The following is a 22209-nucleotide window of genomic DNA, read 5'->3' on the forward strand; positions in this document are numbered from 1 at the left end:
GATATTAAAGAAAACAAAGTATCTTTCTATACTTCCCCTGGATTTATCCTAAAGGAGCAGAGGCAGAGTCCAGCAGATAAGCCTGGTCTAGACACAAAGCTAGACTCACTCCTCTTAGAAGGGGGGATTTCTGAATATAGCTTGGTCCGGTTGGGGATTTCAGATCTGTCTACATTCTAGCTGTTTGGAAGGGAAAATGATAGCTTCCAGCTGGGGCAATCAAGGAAGGGGACATTTGACTCCTGCTTATAGAGTGGGTTGGATTTGTACCAAAATGGCGATATGCATGGCCCAGAGGCATGTGCTCCCACTGATCTGCAGTATTTTGCGAATCCCCATCACTCAGGGACCCAGCGGAGTCTGCGCGACGCTGAAGGAGGAAAGGCGCGCAGGCGCAGTGCCGACGAGGGCGCTCACCTGGGCTAGAGTAGGCGGGGCTAAACGCCGCAGCAGGGGCCGGAGGCGGGGCGGGCGCGATGACGTCACGGGCACGCCGCCGTTGAGCCATTCGTGTCCCGGAAGCGGCGGCGGCGGAGGAGGTGGAGGAGGCTTTCGGATTTGCGACTTCTGAAGCTCTAGGAAGAGGCTTGTCGTCGGGGTGGGGCGGGCCTGAGTGGCCCTTCCAGTGCTCCCTGGCCGTCCCTGCCCCTCCTCTGCTAACCCAGCGACCGGGTAGGTGAGGTGCCACCCCCTCCCCAGCCCCCTGTCTCAGCCCTCGGCCCAGAGTTGGGCTCCTGGACGCCGCAGGGGCCGCCACCTGCTGGCCCAGCGACTTTGGGCGTGGCCTTCCCTGCTTTGGGCCGAAAGGCCCCGTCAAGTTCCTTGGGCTGCAGAGGTGGTAGTTCGGGCCTCTGCCGGCGATGATCGGCATCCCCCAGGCCCCGCTCCTACGCTCTTACCGCGTTCACCCTGGGTCCTTTTCCCGAGCTCCTTCAGCAGGTATTTCGGGCTCCCAGTGTCCCGCCCCCTTTGTCACGTCCCCACCCCATCAGGTCGCAGTCCCCAGCGTGGGACTGACTGGCTTATGTTGCTGTGCCCCGGAGTTTCGACCTCTCTTCTGCTTATCATTTGGGGTAGGACTTTGAAATTAGGAACGAGGGTGAGGGTTCCTGCGGGTCTCCCCATCGGAGAGGGGAGATGGGAACGGGGCCTTATGGGAAGAGGTGACTTTCCCGTGGGGTTCAGGGAAAAAGGAAGGGTAATGGGCAGGAATGGTACAGGAAGTCGTTGGGAACAGAAGGAAGAAGAAAGTGTTAGAAGATGTGACGGGGCAGGAGAAAGCACGGGAATCCTGGAGGATGGACAGTTCATTCACTCATTCACCGAGTGTTAACCGTCCACTATGTGCAGAAGTAGTGGTAAATGGAAGACATAGTTTGTGACTTGGTGGAACTTCTACTAAAGTTTGAAGTGTAGACCGGCAAGAAAGCAGGGAGTTCTACTTTGGTGTGATAAATACTGTTAGGGCAAGTTCATGATCCTTGAGGATCTTTGGGGATGGTCTCCCATTCCAGACTGAGGGTGTTGCAAATGTTTCAACCGATACCTGAAGGCTGAGTAGGAATTAACCAGGTAAAGGTGGGTGAAAAATATTCCAGGTCATCATTTCTTTTTAGACAACAGACGGCCTCTTCCCAGCAGCCATGTGTGCTTGGTCGTTATGGTTTATAGTCTTGATGGATCTGTGGGGAAAAGACCTTAGACGGAGAGTCAGAGGAGCAGGGTTTTATATCTGGGTAATTCGGTTCACCCTGCTGAACGGTGTTTCCTCTCTGAAACAGATATTCCCTCTGTAACTCTTCCTACCTTACAGGTTCATTACAGGCACCACATGACATAGTGCCGGTAGATGTGTGTTGGGATTGGAAAGTACAATGCAAATGTCAGGAATTACTGTGGTTACAGGATGCAGACGTCAGAGCGTGAGGGGAGTGGGCCGGAGGCAAGCCCCAGCCTGATGCCTGAGGCTCCCCTGGAGTCTCCACCTGCTCCTACCAAGTCCCCTGCGTTTGATCTTTTCAACCTGGTTCTGTTCTACAAGAGGCTGGAGATCTACCTCGAACCCCTGAAGGATGCAGGTGACGGCATCCGGTACTTGCTCAGGTAGTAGACTTTGTAGACTTGCCCTGACCTTCTGGGCCTGCTGCTTTCCTGTTCTGTAGTTGTGCTGGCCACTTAGGCAGTGGCCGGGCTGTCCTTTCTGCCCTGCGGAGGAGGGAGGAGCAGTTCCGGGAGGCGCATTGGTTCCCTGGGCTTCTTCCAGCCCCACCCCTGGAGAGGCAGGCCCTGGCAACCACATGGCCTTTGACCAGCGTTTCTTCTCTGTGGTTCAGTAAGGTCCTACCTCAGGACCGCTAAGTAGCCTTGAACATTGGGCCTTCTCAATCTTTAAAGCAGGTTCTTCTTTTTCTTCTTTCTCAGTATCAGCATAATTAACATTAAAATTAGGATATAATTTTGAACAGAAGTTAAATACAAATGCCTGTGAATAAGCAGGTAGAGTTTTTTACTCATCTTTTTTTTTCACTCATCTTTTGGGATTATGGATCTCAAAATTGTTCTTATTTTGTTTTGATTTTCTTTTCTACAATTTTCTTTTTTCCCTTTTCAGCTCACTTTTTTATCTTAAAGAATTTAAATTATTGACATGTACTATTCCACTCTATAAATATGTCAATTTATTTCCAAATAATAAGGACATTTAAAAAATATTTTATTTTTGAGAGTAAGAGTGCAAGTGGGGGAGGGGCAGAGAGAGAGAGGGAGCCGGGATCAGGAGTGCAGACAGCAGTGAGCCTGACAGGGCGGGCTCCAGCCCGCAAACCTGAACCCATGTCAGATGCTCAACTGACTGAGCCACCCAGGTGCCCCCTGAGCATTAAAAATAAATTTTTTTTAATGTTTATTTATTTTTGAGAGAGAGAGAGACAGAGTGCGAATGGGGAAGGGGCAGAGGGAGAAGGAGACACAGAATCCGAAGCAGGCTCTAGGCTCTGAGCTGTCAGCACGGTGCCTCACGTGGGGCTCGAAATCATGAACCGTGAAGTCCTGACCTGAACTTAAGTCAGAAGCTCAACCCACTGAGCTACCTACGCGCCCCTGGACACTTTTTTTTTTAATAAGAAAAAGCAACATCATACCTAACAAAGTTAACAACAATTCCCTGATATGATTTTATATTCAGTTCATGTTCATATTTCCTCAGTTGTCGCAGGAATGTCAGTCTTGGCCAAATCAGATTCCAATCCAGGACTGTGTATTCCATGTGGTTATTATGTCCCTTAAGTCTTTTTCAATCTAAAATGGTTTCTTTTTCATGATACTGACTTGCTGGAGATTGAGCTGACTGTCCTAGAGGATTTCTTACTTAGATTTGTCTGGTTGCTGTCCCCTGGTGCAGAATGGAAGTTAGATTGAAAGGCTGGATCGGGCATCTGGGTGGCTCATTCGGTTAGGCCTCTGACTTCGGCTCAGGTCATGATCTCGCGGTTTGAGTTCGAGCTCCGCGTCAGGTTCTGTGCCGACAGCTTGGAGCCTGGAGCCTGCTTTGGATTCTGTGTCTCCCTCTTTCTCTCTGCTCCCCTCCCTGCTTGTGCTCTGTCTCTCTTGCTCTCAAAAAGAAATAAAACATAAAAAAAAAGGTCTGGATCAGATTCAAGTGAAACCCCAAAGATCATGTGTTGCTAATATTGGGAGCCACATAAAATCTGGTTGTTCTACACAGCAGACATTCATAACCTGAGCCTGTGAGTGGGACTTTAGAGGGGGTGACTGAATCTCTTGAAACTACATGTATATCTTTGTATGTGCACACATGTGTATTTCTAAGGGAGAAGCTTCTAATTTTCATCGGGTTCTCATAAAGATCTCCAACCCTCTGAGATGCCTGAGAGACAGGTAGGAGGCAGGGTGAGTGCAGTTGGATTAACCTCTAAGAGTGCTATTGAGTATTCATTCTTACCTTACTCTGGAAACAGTGGGGGAGGAATTTTTTTTTTTTTTTCAGTTTTAGAGAGAGAGAGCGGGAGAATCTGCTTATTGGGGGGAGAGGAGCAGAGGGAGAGGGAGAGAGAATCCCAAGCAGGCTCCATGCTCCCAATGTGGGGCTTGATCTCACAACCCTAGAATCATGACCTATGTCGGAATCAAGTGTTAGATATTTAACCGACTGAGCCACCCAGGCACCCTGGCAGGTTTGTTTTTAGCTGTCTGAACAAGAACCCTAATTGTTCTTGTTCAGCCCAGGGCCCCCTTAAGTCATGGCATTATTCCCAGAGAGCTAGTTTGTTCCAGAGCAGCATTCTCCAGTAGATCACTGGACTCTTGGCAGAGAGATAGGGGAGAACAGTATGAGGGGCTTGTTTTATAATCCCACCATGATTGTCCAGCTGAAATGAATTTTAATCTTCCTCAGGGCGGGGGGCGAGCCCTGGCATTTTCCGTACACACGAGCAGACCCGCGTGTGGATGTGGATGTGTCTTACCTTTTGTGGCAAAGTACAAAAGTTAAATATATCCTGCCCTTCTCCTTTACCACCACCGGCCTCTTAGTGCTCTTGGGCACTGTGTGTTCCGGTTTTTTCATTTTATGAAATTAAAAATCTGAGCATGTGATGGGATTGATTAAAGCTGGGTGGAGGGGGAGCAGCATTTGGTCCAAAAAGCCCCCAGGAGCTTGTCTTCTGTGCCTCAGGGAGACAGAGCACTGGTCTGTGAAAGTGGCTGTCAGATTAATTTGTGCCTTTGATTGTTCTTTTCTTAGTAAAGAGGATTTGACATTCAAGAGGGACCTAATCTTGTGCTTTGTCTGTTAGGTCTGAAGCCTAGAGCTGCATTAGATTTTTTAAAGACTCCACTGTCCTGGGATCAGCTGTTCTACTGGGTGGGTCTCCATGACCAAAGTGTCAGTGAAGATAGGAGATAGACTGGGAGAGGCTTTACAATGAAAGTGACTTGAGTGGCTGTATGATGTTTATATTTCTGAAATGAGATCGGCCTTAGATCTGATTTTTAATTTGCTTTGACGCTGATACCTGCCGCTAGATGGTTCTGAGGCCTAATTAGGATGGTAGAGTGGGAGTGTACTGAATTTTCAGAGAAGGGCAGAGAGAGGTCACTTTATTCCCTTACTCATGGTAAAAACAGCACATAAATTAATGAATCTCATCTAGCAACCAAAACACCTCAATCACAGCAGAGGAAAATACATGGAAGTTCTGTGTTGCTTGCCAGCACCTTACCTGTTTATTTTTCTCTTTGACTCTTCCTCTGACGGCTGACCTGATAAATGCCTCACTGCTCTTCTGAATGTGGGTGTTGGGCTTCACTGCGACCTCTCTGCTCCTTTTTCCCCATATAACGTCCTTTATGAGGGATGAAGTCAGCAACATTTTCTTGTATTTGTCACCTTGAGCCTCTGGTCTTCTTGCTTTCCTCTTTGGGGGCTTCTGTGCCGCTGTGTGGTGGTGGTGGTGGCGGGTCTGTGTGTACTTCCGGCTCTTCCAGGTCATGTGGGGCGTGTCTGCTGAAAAGATGCTACATGCTGGTTACAACTTCAGTTTTGATTTATTAAAACAAATATTAGTTTTTCTTCTTATTTATTTATTTTTTATTTTTGTTTCGTGAGAGAGGGAGAACAAGCGATCTCACTCGAGTGGGGGAGGTGCAGAGGGAGAGAGAAAATCTTAAGCAGGTGCCGTGCCCAGCATGGAGCCTGACCCAGCACTTGATCATGACCCTGAGATCATGACCTGAGCTGAAACCAAGAGTCGCACACTTAACAGACTAAGCCACCCAGATGCCCTTATTTATTTTTATTTTTTGAGAGAGGGTGAGCATCCACTCTTGTGTGAGCCGGAGAGGGGCAGAGAGAGAGAGAGACTCTTAAGCAGGCTCCAGGCCCATTGTGGAGCCCAACCCAGCGCCTGGTCTCATGACCATGAGATGATGACTTGGGTTGAAATCAAGAGTTGGACCCTTAACCAACTGAGCCACCCAGGCATCCCTATTTTTTCTCCTTTTGAATTAATATGTATTAAAATAAATTCACAAAATTTAAGGAAGAAGAAAAACAAATGGGGTCACAGAAATCTTTCATATTTTGTTTTCTTGATTTCTGTATTAGATGAGTTTTGCACAGTGAATATATGGCTCATATATTTTCATAAGAGAAAAATTTAAAGAAGGAAGTTTGTCATTGTTACCTCTTAAAGAGACCAGAACCTTACAAAACACAGGTTAAACAGTATTAACTGGGTTTCTCAACAGATGTTTTATAAATTCGTCTTCTGAGAGAAAGTTCTGTAGGTATTCTAGTTCTGAGAGGATACTGTTTCTCCTCTCAGGGCCTAATGTGTGACCCTAACGCCTCCCCTGGTTGCCTGTCCACACGAGGGGCCCGCTTTTCACTCCTCCTTGATGTTTTGAGCGCTAGGCCCCTCCCCGAGCCCCTGGCTTTGATGACCCGCTCTGCTAGCCGCCTCCCCTTCCAGCTGGAGGAGGGGCAATCTCCGGTGACCCAGACTTTCTTGTGTTGCAGGTGGCAGACCCCTTTGTGCTCCTTGCTGACCTGCCTGGGCCTCAACGTCTTGTTCCTCACTTTGAATGAGGGTAAGAACTGCCTCCAGGGGCCGGGGGGTTTGTGAACGAATGTGGGAGAGAATCCCAAGAAGTGGCCACCTGTCTTGCCATGGAGGTGGCCTCTTTCCATGTCTGCGTGATGTCAGAAACCTGGCTCTGGAGAGACACTCTGGGCTAGAATCCTGGCTGGGCGGTTTGGATGACTTTTGGCAAGTTCTTTAACCTGTTGGTTAAGGCCTAATTTTCCTCATCTCTAAAAGGAGGATAATAATAGTACTTTCCTCAGAGAGTAGTCCTGCGGAATGAGAGTCTATGTATAACATTTAGCAGTGTCTGACACAGAGAAAGCAGCCAGTGTATTACAGCTATTATTATTATTGTTGTTGTTGTTTTCTTCCTGACTGAATGCTGGTGGGTTAACCTTTTTCCTTTTTTATTTTCAACCTGATTCTGGGGTCACCGGGGGCACGAACATGGGGTCAGGGTACCAGGAAGGTGAATAGATTTTTGTAGAGAATTTTGCCATATCTCTTGATTTTCTCTGGCTCAGCAAGTGAGCCTGGAAGGGGCTGCTGGGAAGTCAGCAGCAAGGAGGGGTCTGTGGGGGTGAAGCCTTTGAGGGAGACGGGTGGACAGATGGGTGGTACTAAAGGTCTTGGGTAGTGGTGTCTCCTGGGGACCTTTTGTGACAAGGTGTACCAGGACCCAGCCCTTTTCCTGTTCGGAACTGGCAGATGGCTGCAGGAAAAGCTGGACCCCTTGGGGGTGGGGGTGGGGATGTGCGAAAGGCCAAGGACAGAATGTTCTGAGGAGCTGCGACCTTTATTCACATTTTCATTCTTCTATCGAACTTGCATTTCTCAAGTGTCTCCTTTGTTTCCTGTGGAGATCTGGATTCAGTGGGTTGATAATAAACCCAGTTCACAGAAGACCTCGTTTCCTGTTTCTTCGTAGGACTTTTTGCCTGATCTAAACTCAGATATTCTTCTCAGGCTGTTAGGATTTTTCTGATTATATTTCCAAAGTATGTCATATGACAGATATTTAACGAGCATTTACTCTGTTAGCTTGCGTTGGGGGTACCCTACTGCATGGACGAGGGTCCCTCTTTGGGTTTTCTCTCAGTGTCCCCATTTCTCCGTCCACAGCGGTCTGGTCTGTGGTATTCCAAAAGCAAAAAGAAAAGCTTCAATCTGCCCCAGTGGCCCAGGGGTCAGAATGTCAGTCATGGGGTCCTCCAGTGGCCAGACTCCAGGCATGAGCCACCTATTGTGTGCTACCATGAGTTTTTTAATATTAAAAAAAAAAGGGTCTGGGGCTATAGTAGTGACCAAGCAGATGAAGTCCCAGCCCTCAAGAGCCTGTGTGCTGGAGGACACAACAGCTATGCGTGTCATCAGCTGTGTGCTGATAGGAGTCCTATTGGAAGGGGATAGGAATTCTGTGAGGAAGAATAAAGCTGAGCTAAAGGGCTGGAGAGGGAGCAGGGGAGACACTGTCTTACCCGAGGTGATCAGAGAAGGCCTCTGGACAGAGCCCTGGAGGACGGGAGGGAGCCAGCAGTGGGCATCGGGTGGGCAGAGGCTGCTGGTCCTTGCTACTCGTTCACCTGCAGTTCTGTCGATCCCATAGGTGCTTGGTACTCGGTGGGCGCCCTGATGATTTCAGTACCCGCCCTTCTGGGCTATCTCCAGGAGGTCTGCCGGGCGCGGCTGCCCGAGTCGGAGCTGATGCGGAGGAAGTATCACAGCGTGAGGCAGGAGGACCTCCAGAGAGTTCGCCTGTCTCGACCCGAGGCTGTGGCTGAGGTGAAGAGCTTGTGAGTATGGAAGGGGCTTTCATCTTCCTAACAGTTCCGGGGGCAGCTACGATGATCATCTTCCACTTAACGGTTGAGGAGAGAGGCATACACAGCTAAAAGGTGACTGGGCTGGGGCAGGAATCCAGATCTAGCTGATTGCACAATAGTTTGTGTTCTTTCCACTAGAGACCCCAATGTAGGGTCTTGACTAAGCACACGCACACGTGGTCCAGGGTTCAAATGCCGGCTCTTCTGTTTGCTTGCTGTGTGACTTTGGGCAAGCTGCTCAGCCTCCCTGTGCCTCTGGTTGTTCATCTGTTAAGTGGGACAGTAGTAGACTTTCCTCTTAGGTGGTTGTGAAGAGTAAATGAGTGTCTGGTCCCCAGGAAGTGTCATACTAGTCACCATCACTGTGCTGTTGAGAGGCTTCCTAAATGTGACAGAGCTGGCACCTCTGAAGAAGCACCTTAAGACTGGTGACTAACATTAACCATAGTATATGCAAAACTGCAGACAAAAGGTGCAAACAGGCCGAGGCCTGGGCCTGGCCCCAGTCTGAGTCAGTTATCTGGAGTGGGTCTGGGTATCTGTGTGTGTGTGTGTGTGTGTGTGTGTGTGTTTTTAAACCTTTTTATTTTGAAATGACTTTAAACTTAAATGGGAGTTGCAAGAATACGAAGAACTCCCGTATGCTCTTTACCCAGATAAAACAATTATTAACATTTTGTGACATTGTCTTCATCTACTGCTATATTCTTGCACATTATTTTTTTCTTCCTGAACCATTTGAAAGTAAGTTGCAAACATCATGTCTGTTTACCCCAAAGACATTTTTCCTAGGAACAAAGACATTCTCTTAGATATCCATAACAAAATCAGGAAAATTTGTATGGCCAACATTAGCATTAGTGCAGTTATCTAATGTACAGTTCATAATCAGATCTCACCAGTTATGTAAATAAAGTATTTTATATAAATTCCCCCTGATCCAGGATCCAGTCCTGAGTCATATGTTACATTTAGTTTTTATGTGTTCTTAGTCTCCTGTAACCTGGAGAAGTTCCTTAGTCTTTGTTTCTCATGACCTTGACATTTTTTTAAGTTTATTTATTTTTGAGAGAGAGAGAGAGAGAGGGCAGAGGAGAGGCAGAGAGAATCACAAGCAGGCTCCACACTGTTCGTGCAGAGCCCAACATGGGGCTTGAACTCACGAACTGTGAGATCATGACCTGAGCTGAAATCAAGAGTTGGACACTTAACTGAGCCACCCAGGTGCCCTATGACCTTGACATTTTTAAATTAAAAAAAAAGAAAAAAATTTTTAATGTCTATTTTTGAGAGACAGAGCTTGAGTTGGGGAGGGTCAGAGAGAGAGGGAGACAGAATCCCAAGCAGGCTCCAGGCTCTGAGCTGTCAGCACAGAGCTCCATGTGGGGCTCGAACTCACAAACCGTGAGATCACAACCTGAGCTGAAGTTGGATGCTTAACTGACTGAGCCACCCAGGAACCCTGACACTTTTTAAATATAACAAGGTTATTATTTTGTAGAATATCCCTTAATTGGGGTTTGTGATTAGATTACAGTTAACACATTTTTGGCAGGAATAGCACAGGCGATGTGTGTGTGTTGTCAGTGTATCCTATCAGGAGGTACCTGATGTCAGTCTGTCTTGTTGTGGGAGATACTAACTTTGATCATTTGGTTAAGGTTTCTCTCCTATCAGATGACTATTGCTGGGTCTTGCCTTTATCAGTTTATTGCCATGGCAGTTGCAAAGGCGATTTTCTGATCGTCATTGTTAGCTGGCATTCAGTTGTAAGAGCTCTTCTTTAATCAATATGAACTCAAGATTCTTAACTTTATTTAATGGGTTGTAGTCCATATTGTCATTATTTTGATCTCAGAGTGTCCTAGGCTTGGCAGTAGGAGCTCTTTTGAACTGGCTCCTGTGTCCTTCAATATGTCCCCATTATTTTTGAGTACGTATGATACTCAGATTCATCTTACACTTGTGCTGCCCCCTCTCTAGAATCAGCCATTTCTCCCCAGAGCCCTTCAGAAACCAAGATCTGGGTGTAGCATGCGTTCATTGCTTCTAGAGGTGCATCCATTAAAAAAAAAAAAAAAGTCACAGCCCAGGTGGAGACACACGGATCTCTATCCTGCCATTTATCCTGTGGCTGCAGCGTTTTGTGAGGTGGGTACTTCAGCCCTGGGCACTAAGCAGTCCCACATCCACAGCCTGGAAGAGACCCAGGCAGGAACCTCTGTCCTGTCGTGCCTCAGTAGGGTCCTGAAAAGGGGACTGAAATGTATGCAGTTTCTCCTGAGCTCTCTGGCCCTTCTCATGGGTTTGGAGACCAGCTGTCCCCAGCTAGCTGACTCTGTGAAGTCCAGGGTTCTGTGGCCTGAGCTCCCCTTGCAGGCCCGCGGGCAGGGCTCACAGGAACCTCCTGCCCCCGCAGCCTGATCCAGCTCGAGGCCTTCCTGAGCCGCCTGTGCCGCGCCTGCGAAGCTGCCTACCGCGTGCTGCACTGGGAGAATCCTGCCGCGTCCTCACAGTGAGTGGCCCTCGTCCCCCCACTGCCGCTCTGCTGGGCTTTGCCCATGGAGCCCCTGCCCCCGTGGCTCAGGGGAAGAGGGCGGCTGAGGCTCTTGTGCATCAGCCTGCACATAAACCTGTGGGCTGGAATGTCCTGCTTTTGTTTAGACACTTTTGGGGAGGAGGGGATAATCATAGTAGTAGAATCAGAACCCTCTTGTGATGTCTCACCCCCTTGTTTGATTAGCACATCTCATTGGTTTATTATTGAGTGTGCTGATTGCCATGTGGGTGTGCACCAAGTTGGTTTCCTTCTGATCTTAAGAATTTCTGATCCTGTGGTTCCTGTCCGTGCAGGTTCTATGGGGCTCTTCTGGGCACAGTTTGCATGCTATATCTGCTGCCCCTGTGCTGGGTCCTTGCCCTCTTAAACAGCACGCTCTTCCTGGGGAACGTGGAGTTCTTCCGAGGTAAGCCCTGGACAGCTCGGCAGAGATGGGGTCCAGGCTCTGAGGGCTAGTTAGCCCCTCCCCCGCCCCCCCCCCCACTTCCCGCCCCCCCCTTCCCGCCCCATAGCTAATCATCTGTTTGCTGTGGCGTCCACAAGGGGGCAGCACCACACCAGGGTAGTTTCTCGGAGGGCTCCCGGACTGCATCTCTCAGATGTCAGGTGGGATACAGGGAAACAGGTGAGGCTGCTGCTGTAGGGGTCCCTCTCCCTTCCCACAGCAGGGGAATCCCTGCTTCCATGATGTGGTGGCTTCTGGGAGGCGAGGGAAGGATGTTTGCCCAGTGCTGCCATCCGCCTCCGCTACTCCGTGATCCCAGAGGTCTTCTCTGCTGTCTTCTGAAGCAGTGAGGCGGTGTGGGGAGGCCCTGAGCCACAGAAGCCTGGGCCGGTACATGTGTTTGGGTGATCGCTGTGTTTGTCCTCCTCCCCGTGGTTGGATAATGAATGACAAGCTGGAATTCACGGAGCACTTACTACACAATCTCTGTATAGCAGTCGCAGGGGATGGTGGTAGGAGCTCTGTTTTGTTTACGAAGCTTAGGTCAGGTGACCCGTTCAGAGTTAGGAGGGGGGCTTTCTTGCAGTGGACAGTGGGCTGCTGGTGGAATAGGCCAGCCACGTGCAGAAGGGTAGCCCCAGAGCACTGCTCATTGCATCCTGTTTCTGCCTCCTGCCCTGTTCTTGCCCTGAGTAGTGGTGTCTGAGTACAGGGCATGTCTGCAGCGGCGGATGAACCCCAAGCAGGAGGACAGTGTCTTTGAGAGCCCACCGCTGTCGGATGCCGGGGGACAGGGTGCCCTGCTGGACTGCACGCCTGCGCCCACGCCCACAGAGGTGAGCGCCCCCCAGCGGCAGCACAGAGCCTGCCTTGGGCAGGTTGTGGGGCCTGCGTGTTCCCAGCTTATTTATACCACATGGCTCCTGGCCTCGTCTCCTCTGGAGTGTTTAACGAGAATAATTGTAAGAGTAGTAGCTATCGGGTGCTTTGTTGAATGCTTACTCTGCTGTAGGTGTTAACCCTTTGAGGTGTAGGTTGTTTCTGGGAATGAGAGGACCCTTTTCTGCAGAGGAGGTGGCCGGGGCACAGAGTGGCTGCCTGTGTTTGGTGCAGCCAGGACTCAGCCCAGGCCCTGTGGTTCCACAACCTGTGTTCTCAGTCACTGCTCTGCGGCCACCATAGGGCCACCTGTGGTGTTGGGCCCGTCTCCCAGTCCCTGGAGGCCAGAGAGGGCCCTCCTTCTCGTGACTTCTTCCTTGCAGGTGTGCCATTTCCTGTGGGGCAGGGATGGATGTTTCGGGGAACCTGGATGCCAGCTCCGGGGTGTTGGTGGCCTCTACCTTAGCGGGCAGGGCTGCCATCCTGCTCCTTCTATCATTGTCTCTCTTCCCAGGACCTCACGCCTGGCAGTGTGGAGGAGGCCGAGGAGGCTGAGCCCGATGAGGAGTTTAAGGATGCAATTGAGGTGGGTGGTCCTTCCCCACCACCCCCTGCCCATCAGGCAGGTGGTCTGGGAGCCGTCTGACTTTTCATGTCCCAAGTGTAGGTTTTTTCAATTCTCTTCTATCCAAATGAGCAGCCAGAACTTGTTCTGAGCTAGAATGCACTGGGTGAAAGGGTACCTGTGAACTTCCACTCATACTGTAGCCGACCTAGTCATCTGTCAGGGTGCCCAGGGCAGGGAAGCCTCTGGGAAACACCCTGCAGTGGGGGTGGGTCACTTCCCACCTGGACTGGAGACTCTGGGCTTGGTGCCTTTGATGTGCGGAAGGCAGATTTAGGGGAGGGCATTGCTCTGGTCTCTGGCTGCTTTCATGCAGAATGAGATTAGAAAGATATTTCTTGGGAGCAGAGAGGGGAAGCTGGAGAGAGTGGTTCCATGTCAAGTACTAGGTGAAAGAGTCTTCCTGATTTTGAATTTATTTTAATATTTTATTTTATTTTTGAGGGAGAGACAGACAGAGTGTGAGCGGGTGAGGGGCAGAGAGAGAGGAAGACACAGAATCCAAAGCAGGCTTTAGGCTCTGAGCTGTCAGGCCTGATGTAGTGCTTGAACTCCCAAACCATGAGATCACAGCCTGAGCCAAAGTCAGACGCCCAAATGACTGAGCCACACAGGCACCTCGAGTCTTCCTGATGTTAAGATAGTAGTTCAAACTGGAAGTTCGCAGAAGTGTTTTATTTGGCACGCAAGACTTAAAAATTTACAAATGGGGAGATTTTAATGTAAAGTCTGGATTTTGAGTTTCTCAGAAGCTTTGGTAGCCCTGAGTCTGCAGTGGTCAGTGTAGCTGAGGAGTGACTGTCCCCTTTAGAAAAGTCACCTAGTCCCCACCACTGCCCCCACCCCACCTTGTCCCCAGTCACTGAGTCCTTATGGTGGTTACCGTTGATGGTCACAGCTGTGCTATTGTATTTCTGTACAGCAGAAAGTCATTTCTGTGTCTCTCGGTAAGTGGGAAATCGAGGTATAAGAAGTGGGGTTTTGTGAGTTGCCCCTGGGCCTGTGATCTGCCTTAGCTCACTTCTCTCTTAGCTCCCTCCACGTAAGCATTTAAATTTTCAGCTACTTAAAGAATTCTCCAAGACGTTCACACATGATTGTTCATACAGACTGTGTGGTGGTGAATATATACAGCCAGGGCCTTCAGGCTTTTTTGTTCGTGACCCACGGTAGTGAACACATTTTACATCTGAGTCTAATTCACGCTTATGTCTGTAAAATATGTAAAGCTCAAATGAAGCAAGTTTCTGTTCTATTAGAATAGTAATCCACTTAATTTCACCCGGTTTGAAAAACAGTAATACACTGCTGTTCCCAACCCTGGGATCCTTTTCTGGGGGCCTCTGGGAATGGTCACCCTCAGGGACACAGTCAGACAGAACTCAGAGAGCTGTTTCTGTGTTTCCTTATGCCTGGGCGTCCTCCCAGCAGCTTCCTCCTTCTTGCTATCTCTCTGTTTTCTCTCCTTTTTCTCTCCTTCTCCCCCGCGCCTTGGGAGGCAGGAGACCCACTTGGTGGTGCTGGTAAGTAGGAGCCTCGGTGAGCCGGGCAGGGGTTGGCCAGGGGGGAGGGCAACTGAGCCAGCCATCACCATGCCTCCTGGGATCTGCCATGCTGGGGGCCTCTGCACGTGGGTCCTGGAGCCCCGCCGCAGGCGGGCAGGACTGGAGGGGGCTGTTCCCACAGGAGGATGACGAGGGTGCCCCGTGCCCAGCAGAAGATGAGCTGGTTCTGCAGGACAATGGCTTCCTGAGCAAGAATGAGGTGCTGCGCAGCAAGGTGTCACGGCTCACGGAGCGGCTCCGCAAGCGCTACCCTACCAACAACTTTGGTACGGCCAGGGCAAGGGATGGGGGCGCTGGGGCCATGGGGCCAGAGGGAATCGGGGGTTCTGGCTTGTGACCAGAGCAAGGAGTGAAGCTGTGTCCCCAGGCTCCCGGGAAGGTAGTAAACACACAGTAGGGCTGCCAAGGGAGCGAGTGTAGGTTCCTTCTTGTCCCTCTGTCCTTATTGAGGATTAGCTTGTGGGAAATTGAGGCACTCAGTTCAAGAAACATGGCTCCAGGACTGTAGAGAGAGAGGTAACTCTGAGACAGAGCCTCAGAAGGCAGGGTGGCGGAATGGTTGAGAATAGGATGTAGAGTCCAACTGCCTGGTATAAATCCCTGCTCTGCTGGGTATCCTTGAGCAAATTACTTAACCTCTCCATGCCTCAGTGTCCCCTTCTGTAAGGGCAGTAATAATAGTTCTTCTCTCACAAGGCTCTTATAGATCTCTAATGAGGTGATGCGTGTTAAGTGTCAGCACAGTGCTGGCTGGGTCAGCGGAAGTGTTTTAATAAGGGTGCTGTCACTATGAGAGGGCCTGGTCCATTCCACAGGCGCCTAGGAGCTTGTCTGGGTCTTTCCTATCCAGGCTGAAGCAAGTTGAAGCAAAAAGTATCTTCCTCTGCGCTTGATAGAACCCTGAGATCCCTTCTCAGCCAAGTCCTTATTTTACTGGGACGTGGGCATGGGTCAAGGATGGCAGCTTTGGAGAAGGGTCGACTTGACTGTTAGCTCGGTGGGAAGCCTGACTCAGACCAGGAGAGTGATTAATGAGCCACGGAGAGTTCTGGTTGAGGAGGGTGGGGGACTTGGGTGCTCTGCTGGTCTGGGAGAGGAACCTTACTTGTACCTGGTGTCAGCTGACAGGGAAGAGGGTGGGGTGGCTACAATGTGTGTTCTGGTGGGAATGAGTTCTAGGGTCTGCACCCCGGGAGAAGCTCCTGGGATTTGTTTTGAGGAATTTGACCCAGAGCATTTGGGGACCTCCCTTGCTGCCCCTGTAGCACCCAGGGCAGCTGTTTCTCGGGATTAGAGGTCCTGGACGTGCTGTTTCTCCCTGCTGTGTGAGTGTCCCCTGGTCATTTCAAGTTCCCTTTTATTTGTGACCATCACCGGATTCTCTGGACCACTGTGCTCTGTGCACTTGCACGTCCGTGGTCTCCTTTAGTTCTGATGGGAGATGTGATAGAAGCAGCTGGGGTCCAGAAGTCCTAAGTGACATTGCACAAGAATTAGTACTCTTGTTCTAGCATGTGATTCACTTGAATCGAATTTTAAGGGCCTTGGGGGTTCTCCTTTGCAGGTGAGTAACCTCAGGTGAGAAGAATGTGGCCCATGTCCTCAGCCAGTAGATGGTCGTGCTGTGACTCAAATCCAAACCGTCTGCTCTGGCTCCTGTGTCCTTGTGTTTTTCTAACTCATCCTCCTCCCTTTGCTGGAGTGTCTGAAGTCCTCTGGTTTTACGTCTGTCCCGTTTCAATATTTTCAGTTCAGATAATCCCTGCCAGGATGGGTGAAGATGGCCTTTCAAGTTAACATGAAGATGGCAAGGGCAAGGGCAAGAGAATGCTTCTTTTTTTCCCCTCTTAATTTCCATTTTTTTAAACTGCTCGCTGTCTCTTCCATGAGCTACTCTCAAGCTCTTTGTTGTGAGGTCATTTGTTGCAGCTCCGCTCCTGGGTCGGACTCCTGCAGGCCAGCTTGAGGTGAGCCACTTTCAGGGCTGCTCCGTTCCGGATGCCAGTGGATGATGGGAGTGCCTGGGACACAGGAGCTTCTCTGTGGCCCTCCTCTGTCTGAGCAGCCCTGGGCTGGGGGGGCCCATGTAGTCCCAGGCTCCTCCCTGCTTCCATGGCATCATCACATGGTGAGTCAGGCCCTTTGCCTAGAATGAGGGCAGGGAAAGCTGGTAGATGTTAGAGGGGGAGCAGGGGTGCTTCCTCCATACTCCTGTATTGAGCTGGTGTCAGCACCTGAAGCCCCGCCTTGGCCCAGGCTTGTGCCTGGCTGCATGGTGGACCACAGGGCAGCCCTGGGTGGCTTGGCCTGGGCACTCCATCCTGGACATGACCTGCGTGTCAGTCTTTGCATGGTTCCAGTCCCCTGCCCCATGCCCGTGCCCCTCCTCCCCTTGCTAAGGAGGAACAGGGATGGGTTGCTTTGCCCACATTCTTAGTGTGGGGGACAGAGTCGTAGTGTAGCCCAAGTCCTTGTTTGGCACCAAGGCAGGAGCACCTGCTGTGCCTTTCCCTCTGGGCCCTGAGCGGACTGTCAGCAATGGCATTGATCTTAGACGCCTTGGCCTCCGGGTTTCTCCTTGCTCTAGGGCCTTCCTTTTCTTGAGCACAGGGAGTGAGTGCCCTCCAGCAAGACTTCAGGGGCATCTGGCAGGACAGAGGAAGGGACCACAGGTAGCAGTCAACCGCTTTGGGCCTTCGCCGTGAAGAAGAGGCCTGGGGTCCTGAGCCTGGCCACGTGGGTGGTTCGAGGGGCCCAGCAGTGCTTCCTGAAGCTTCTGATTGCTCTGTCCAGATCGCAGGAGACTTTGGGCCCCAGGTTGTAGACACTCCAGTAGCCTTATTATCTGCCTCCAAGTTTTTCCAGAACCCAACTCAGCCTCCTGCTGGGCTCTGTAGCCCCTTTTGGGAGCACCCTCATGCCTTTCTCCCCTGCCTCAGTGTCCCTGGCCTGCATGGAGATAGCTGCCTCAAATGAAGTCCGGTTCCTGGGGACAGCTTTTGGAACCTTCGTTGTTCTCTTCAGGGTTTACTTTTGTTGCTGGAGCTTGGAGAAGCCATAGGGCCCAGTGTGGCCTTTCCTCCTCAGGTTTCAGTTTGTTTCCCACCTTTTGGTTCTCATCATTCACTTGCATGCACCCCCTTCGGCAGACTGTGTCTTTGCTGCAGTCCCCTTTTTCCGTCCTTGATTTTCCTGGAAGCATGAGTGGGTGGTGAGCGCAGCCACCTCTGAAAGAACTTTCGGTTCCCCCCTCCCTGTCTTTCATCTCTTCTTACACCCCCTCGCCGCCTCCTGTGCATTTGCTAAGCTGCTGTCGCTTCTCTGCCACCGTGGCCGGAAGCTGTCATCCTGTGTAGTGGTTTAGGTGGGGTCTCCTGCCGCTCTGTCTTGCTCCATCCTGCCCACGGCACACAGGATCTGTGCCTCTGCCCTGCATGACTTCTGCAAGATGCCTGGTTCTGAGCTCCTCTCCTGGAATCTTCAGATGGCCGGAAACGGGAGTTGGGTTTTAGGAGGCATTTCTGAATTTTCCCATGGGCAGAGTGTTTGCAAGGAGTATTTGTAAGGAGACCCCTAGGCAGGGGTCATGTCAGGCAGGTTTTATTTGAGCTCTTTGGAGCTGCCTTCTGTGAAGGATGCCTGTTGTCAGGTCCTCCCCGGCTTGGTGTGATTTCCAGGGAGCAGATTCTGCTGGATGTTCTTCGGTTTTGGCTGGCCCTGCAGGTGGGGGTCTCGAAGTCCTGGGAGGGCACGTGGACTGGCAGCGGTGTATGGTCTGGAGCTGTGGATTCCCAGGGATCATCAGTTGGAGTCTCCCCTTCTGTCTCCGGATCTGGACTTTGCTTCCTAGCTCACTGCTCCTAGCACAGGGTCTGGGCTGGTGTCCTGAGTGGGCCCATTTAGAAGAGCCAGGGGCAGGTGAGAGTTAAGAGGCCTGGGCTGGGTCAAGGCTGAGCTGCTCTCTCTGTTTGTCAGGGAACTGTACGGGCTGCTCGGCCACCTTCTCAGTGCTGAAGAAGAGGGTAAGTCTCCTTGATGGTGTGTTTGCAGGGACTTGGAGTGAGATGCAGGGGAGTAGCAGGGAGTCATTGGACCACACTGGGCCTGGGATCCGAGGTTGGCTCAAATAAGCAGGGCTCCCCTGCCCCCATGCCCATGCGTTCCCCAGCCTTTCCGTTGGATATTGCCCCACCTGGGCACCTCCGTAGTCCCACGGTAGTCTCCAGTTCCTTGGGTGGGATCACCTGGTGAAAAGGAGGGGGGCTCTGGGTGTGGGGAACGCATCTGATACTGACCTTGGCTCTTCTCTGCAGCGAAGCTGCAGTAACTGTGGAAACAGCTTCTGCTCCCGGTGCTGCTCATTCAAGGTGCCCAAGTCCTCCATGGGGGCCACAGGTGAGTGAGGCAGGTGGCCCATGCTTGGCGGGTTTCCACTTCCTCCTAGGGCTGCTGCAGTGTGGGACGGGGGCAGGAGGCTCAGTGAGAAGCCAAAGGCATTCAGGGTGCTGTCTGGCCCACAGAGACATTTCCCGTTCTTTAACACCAAACACTGAAATATTTGATGCGTGCAAAGGGGTGTATTTAATATATCTGAATTATAAGGCTTAGTAATACTAAATACCTATGCCTGCTTCACTAAAGTAATAGAGCATTAGTAACACCACCAAGGCTCCTGCCTTCCCCGGAGGAAACCACTGTCAGCATTTTATTCTGTTTCTCATTACCTTGGTAACACTTAACAACAACAAAAAAATTATTTCTTTTCCTTCTGTAGAAACTGTACATACTCATTGTAAACAAAAAAAGATACAGGTAAACAGGGAGAACATCAGTGTGCACATAGGATAAATGTATATGCATGTTCTAAAAAAATTGAGAACATGTTTTGCATACAGCCAGAGATACGTTACATAAATCAAGGTGTTTTTTTTGTTTTCTTTATGGTCATATAAGTAACATATAGTTATTCTAGAAGATTTGGAGATTACCGTACAGAAGAAGAAGGAAGAAAAAGATAATCCTGTAATCTTACTACCTAGAGATAGCCACTGTTAAAGAATTTTAGAAAATGAGCTTTTAGTATTGTGTTTAAAAAATATTTTCAATGGGGTTTTGTTGGTGCCAAAATAATTTCTAATGCAGAGCACCTGGGAGAGACCTGCTGCTGGTATGGTCACTCCTAAAGTCCCCTTTGCCCATGGAAAGAGAAGTCTGAGGGCAGGCTAGTGAGCCGGATTAGTGAAGATGTGGGCTGGGTGGGGGGCAGCTCTGTGGGGTTTTGGGGTTTGGGAGGTGGTTGTAGTGTTGGGGCCGTAACCAAGGGGCGTGAGGAAGTGTCTCACCAAGTTCTTCCTCCTTTTCAGCCCCCGAAGCCCAGAGAGAGACTGTGTTTGTGTGTGCCTCGTGTAACCAGACCTTGAGCAAGTGAGAAGAGGCGCTGGGGTCCAAAGTGGGCGTCGGTCCCTGGGGCCAGCAGCTGGCCTCACTCTCCCTAGCCGCATGTGGTGTGTGCTGGGCAAATGTGGCCCGAATGCTCGGTAGGCTTCCCCTTCCTATCCTCGCGGTCTCCAGCCGGATTCTGGAGCTATTCCCCACTCCTGTGGATGGCTAGTAAGTGGTGGTCCTCAAAGCCCAGAGGGAAGAGGAGCCCCTGGAGGGCCGGCATGTTTGCCCTCCTCCTCCCTGGACTGCAATAGAGGACTCAGAGCTGGGCAGGGAATGTAAAGTAGAGGGCGGTAGCGAGCTAGGCCTGGTTTCTGTAGGTCTCTGAGCATCAGGGCATCTCTCCACACCTGACGGTTGTAGAACAGAGATCAGGGATGGGGACAAGAGATTGTTCTTCTGCTGGTTGCTGGTCCAAGCCCTTAGCCGCCAAGAGCCTGCAGAAGGGCCTGGGCGTGCTGTGACCCCACTCTGCTATGTGAACGTCCCTTCAGGCACCAGCATCTCCTTGTTTTGCACCAGAGGGTATGGCCAGGGCTAACCAGACCAAAAGTCGTTCTAGAAACAGGGTTGAAGTTTCCATGTTCTCTCAGAGGAGGACGTGTCTAGGAGGGTCTGTCAGGGTCCTTTAGTATTAAGTGGAACAAAGCATAGGGAGCCCCAGTAGCTCAGGGACCTCAGCCCTATCTTGCAGACACTTTGGCTAGCAGAGTCTCAGGCCACATATTACCCTGGTGACAGCTCCACTGGGTAGATGCCAGGCATTCAGATCACTCTTGTTTCTTCTGCTCAGAGCCTCGGGCACCCCTCCTCTGGCCCAGAGCTGCATTTCCCTCCCTGGCCCTTTGTCCCCTAGAGTGTGAGACAGGCAAACAGAGCAGAGGTCCTGAAGCCCTTGACCCTCAGGGGCCTGGGAAGTGTAGGATCTCTCTGGGCTAGGTCCCAGACTCTGGCACTGTTCCCCACCAGGACAGTCTCACTTATGAGTTAAAGCCACTTGAGGTCTCCATCCTCTCCAACAATTTTACATTCACTCTGGACTCTTAGGGCATCAATGTCTCTTCCTAAGTCTTGAGCAGGCTCAGGCATCCTTTTCCTTCTCTGGAGCTGCCCTGCCTTTTTGAAGTATTTATTTATTTATTGCATGGTTCCTGGGAGCAGGTGGCACCAGGAATGGAACGAAGAGGGGTGAGTGCTTCTGCTCTAGGATGCTTTCCCGGAGCCCTGGGCGGCCGGGGACCCAAGACCCATAGGAGGCTGAGCAGGGATCCGAGGAGGTGGGCTGGGGAGACAGACCATCCACGGCCACCTTTCTCGTCAGGCTAACCAGTCTAACTAGGGCCGCAAGTTGGGCCAGCTCCAGGCCAGGGAGGTGCAAGTCCCTGGGGAGCCAGGCGGGCCTTGGTATACCCCTTCCTCGGGCTCCTTTGTGAAGAGGTGGGAGTGAAGTACCCTGTGCTGCATTTACACGGGAGAGGAACGGAAAGGATCTCTGTGTGTATTGAGAATTGTGAATAAAAAGGCCTCAAGCTTCTTACGTTTTTGTCCTGGTCCTTGCACTAATCCTCCCCCTGAGGCTGGAGAGCCAGACTCCCCCTGCAGTGGCTGAGTCTGCAGGTTTGAGCTGTGCCTGCAGGACAGGGCTGGAAGGGGTGTGGACGCTGAAGTCTGGGTGTTTGCCGGGGGGGGGGGGGGGGGGGGCGCGCAGAAAAGCCGTGCCTTGTGCAGGTGGGGCTCAGCACATGTGTGTCGGATTGACTCGAGGCTCCGTCTTGTGACCAAGTTGTGAGGGGTTGGGGTTAGGACCAGGGCTTGGCCAGCACTAAGCAATGCAGGGTTTAGAATGGAAAGATTTCAGCTAATCCCTCTTAGAAAGCAGAAAAGGATCGGCCCTCAGGCTGGGGGCAAGCTGAAAGAGGATTGGCTGTAAGATGGAGGCGGATTAGCAGTTCTCTGAAAGCAGGGTTTGTGGGGTGTTTACTGGGTGCCAGTCTCAGTGGTAAGTGCTTTACACACGTTGTTCTCTTTATCCTTAGGATGGCCCTATGAGGTAGGCACTGTTCTCCCCATTTCCTAGGTAAGGACGTTGAGGCCCAGGGAAGTTAGGTGGTGGCAGTGAAAGGTTTGGCCTGGCACTTTGCAGACCAAAGCTGAGTATGAGCTGGGTCTTCCGGATGGAGGCCTGGGGCAGTGAACAGAGGAGGAGAGACCCTGCCTCAGAGTTGAGGTTAGGTTGCAGCCACATTGTCACTGCCCCCTGCCTGT

General features: G+C 51.0%; 1 protein-coding gene across 2 annotated transcripts; it reads left to right on the plus strand.

Moving 5' to 3' along the window:
• The first annotated feature begins 522 nt into the window (after positions 1 to 522).
• ZFYVE27 (zinc finger FYVE-type containing 27) lies at positions 523 to 21481 on the plus strand. 2 transcript variants are annotated; one of them, XM_029932325.1, is made up of 13 exons: positions 523 to 672; positions 1906 to 2103; positions 6539 to 6609; positions 8212 to 8398; positions 10848 to 10943; positions 11282 to 11394; positions 12130 to 12269; positions 12827 to 12898; positions 14440 to 14460; positions 14624 to 14768; positions 18478 to 18524; positions 18816 to 18897; positions 19866 to 21481. In XM_029932325.1, exons 2-13 carry the CDS (start codon positions 1907 to 1909, stop codon positions 19928 to 19930), a joined length of 1236 nt encoding a protein of 411 aa, XP_029788185.1. In that variant the 5' UTR covers positions 523 to 672; position 1906; the 3' UTR covers positions 19931 to 21481. The 2 variants fall into 2 exon arrangements, with proteins under 2 accessions (XP_029788185.1, XP_029788186.1); XM_029932326.1 differs by lacking the exon at positions 14440 to 14460.
• The last annotated feature ends 728 nt before the right edge of the window (positions 21482 to 22209 follow it).

The sequence above is a fragment of the Suricata suricatta genome, chromosome 2, assembly GCF_006229205.1.
Source record: "Suricata suricatta isolate VVHF042 chromosome 2, meerkat_22Aug2017_6uvM2_HiC, whole genome shotgun sequence".
NCBI lineage: Eukaryota > Metazoa > Chordata > Mammalia > Carnivora > Herpestidae > Suricata > Suricata suricatta.

Excerpts from the sequence above, each read along its gene's own strand:
- ZFYVE27 (XM_029932325.1), top strand. The coding sequence starts at position 1,907 with ATGCAGACGTCAGAGCGTGAGGGGAGTGGGCCGGAGGCAAGCCCCAGC. Across the intron at positions 11,395-12,129 it reads GAACGTGGAGTTCTTCCGAG|TGGTGTCTGAGTACAGGGCA; the intron begins GTAAGCCCTGGA and ends TGCCCTGAGTAG. Across the intron at positions 14,769-18,477 it reads CTACCCTACCAACAACTTTG|GGAACTGTACGGGCTGCTCG; the intron begins GTACGGCCAGGG and ends TCTGTTTGTCAG.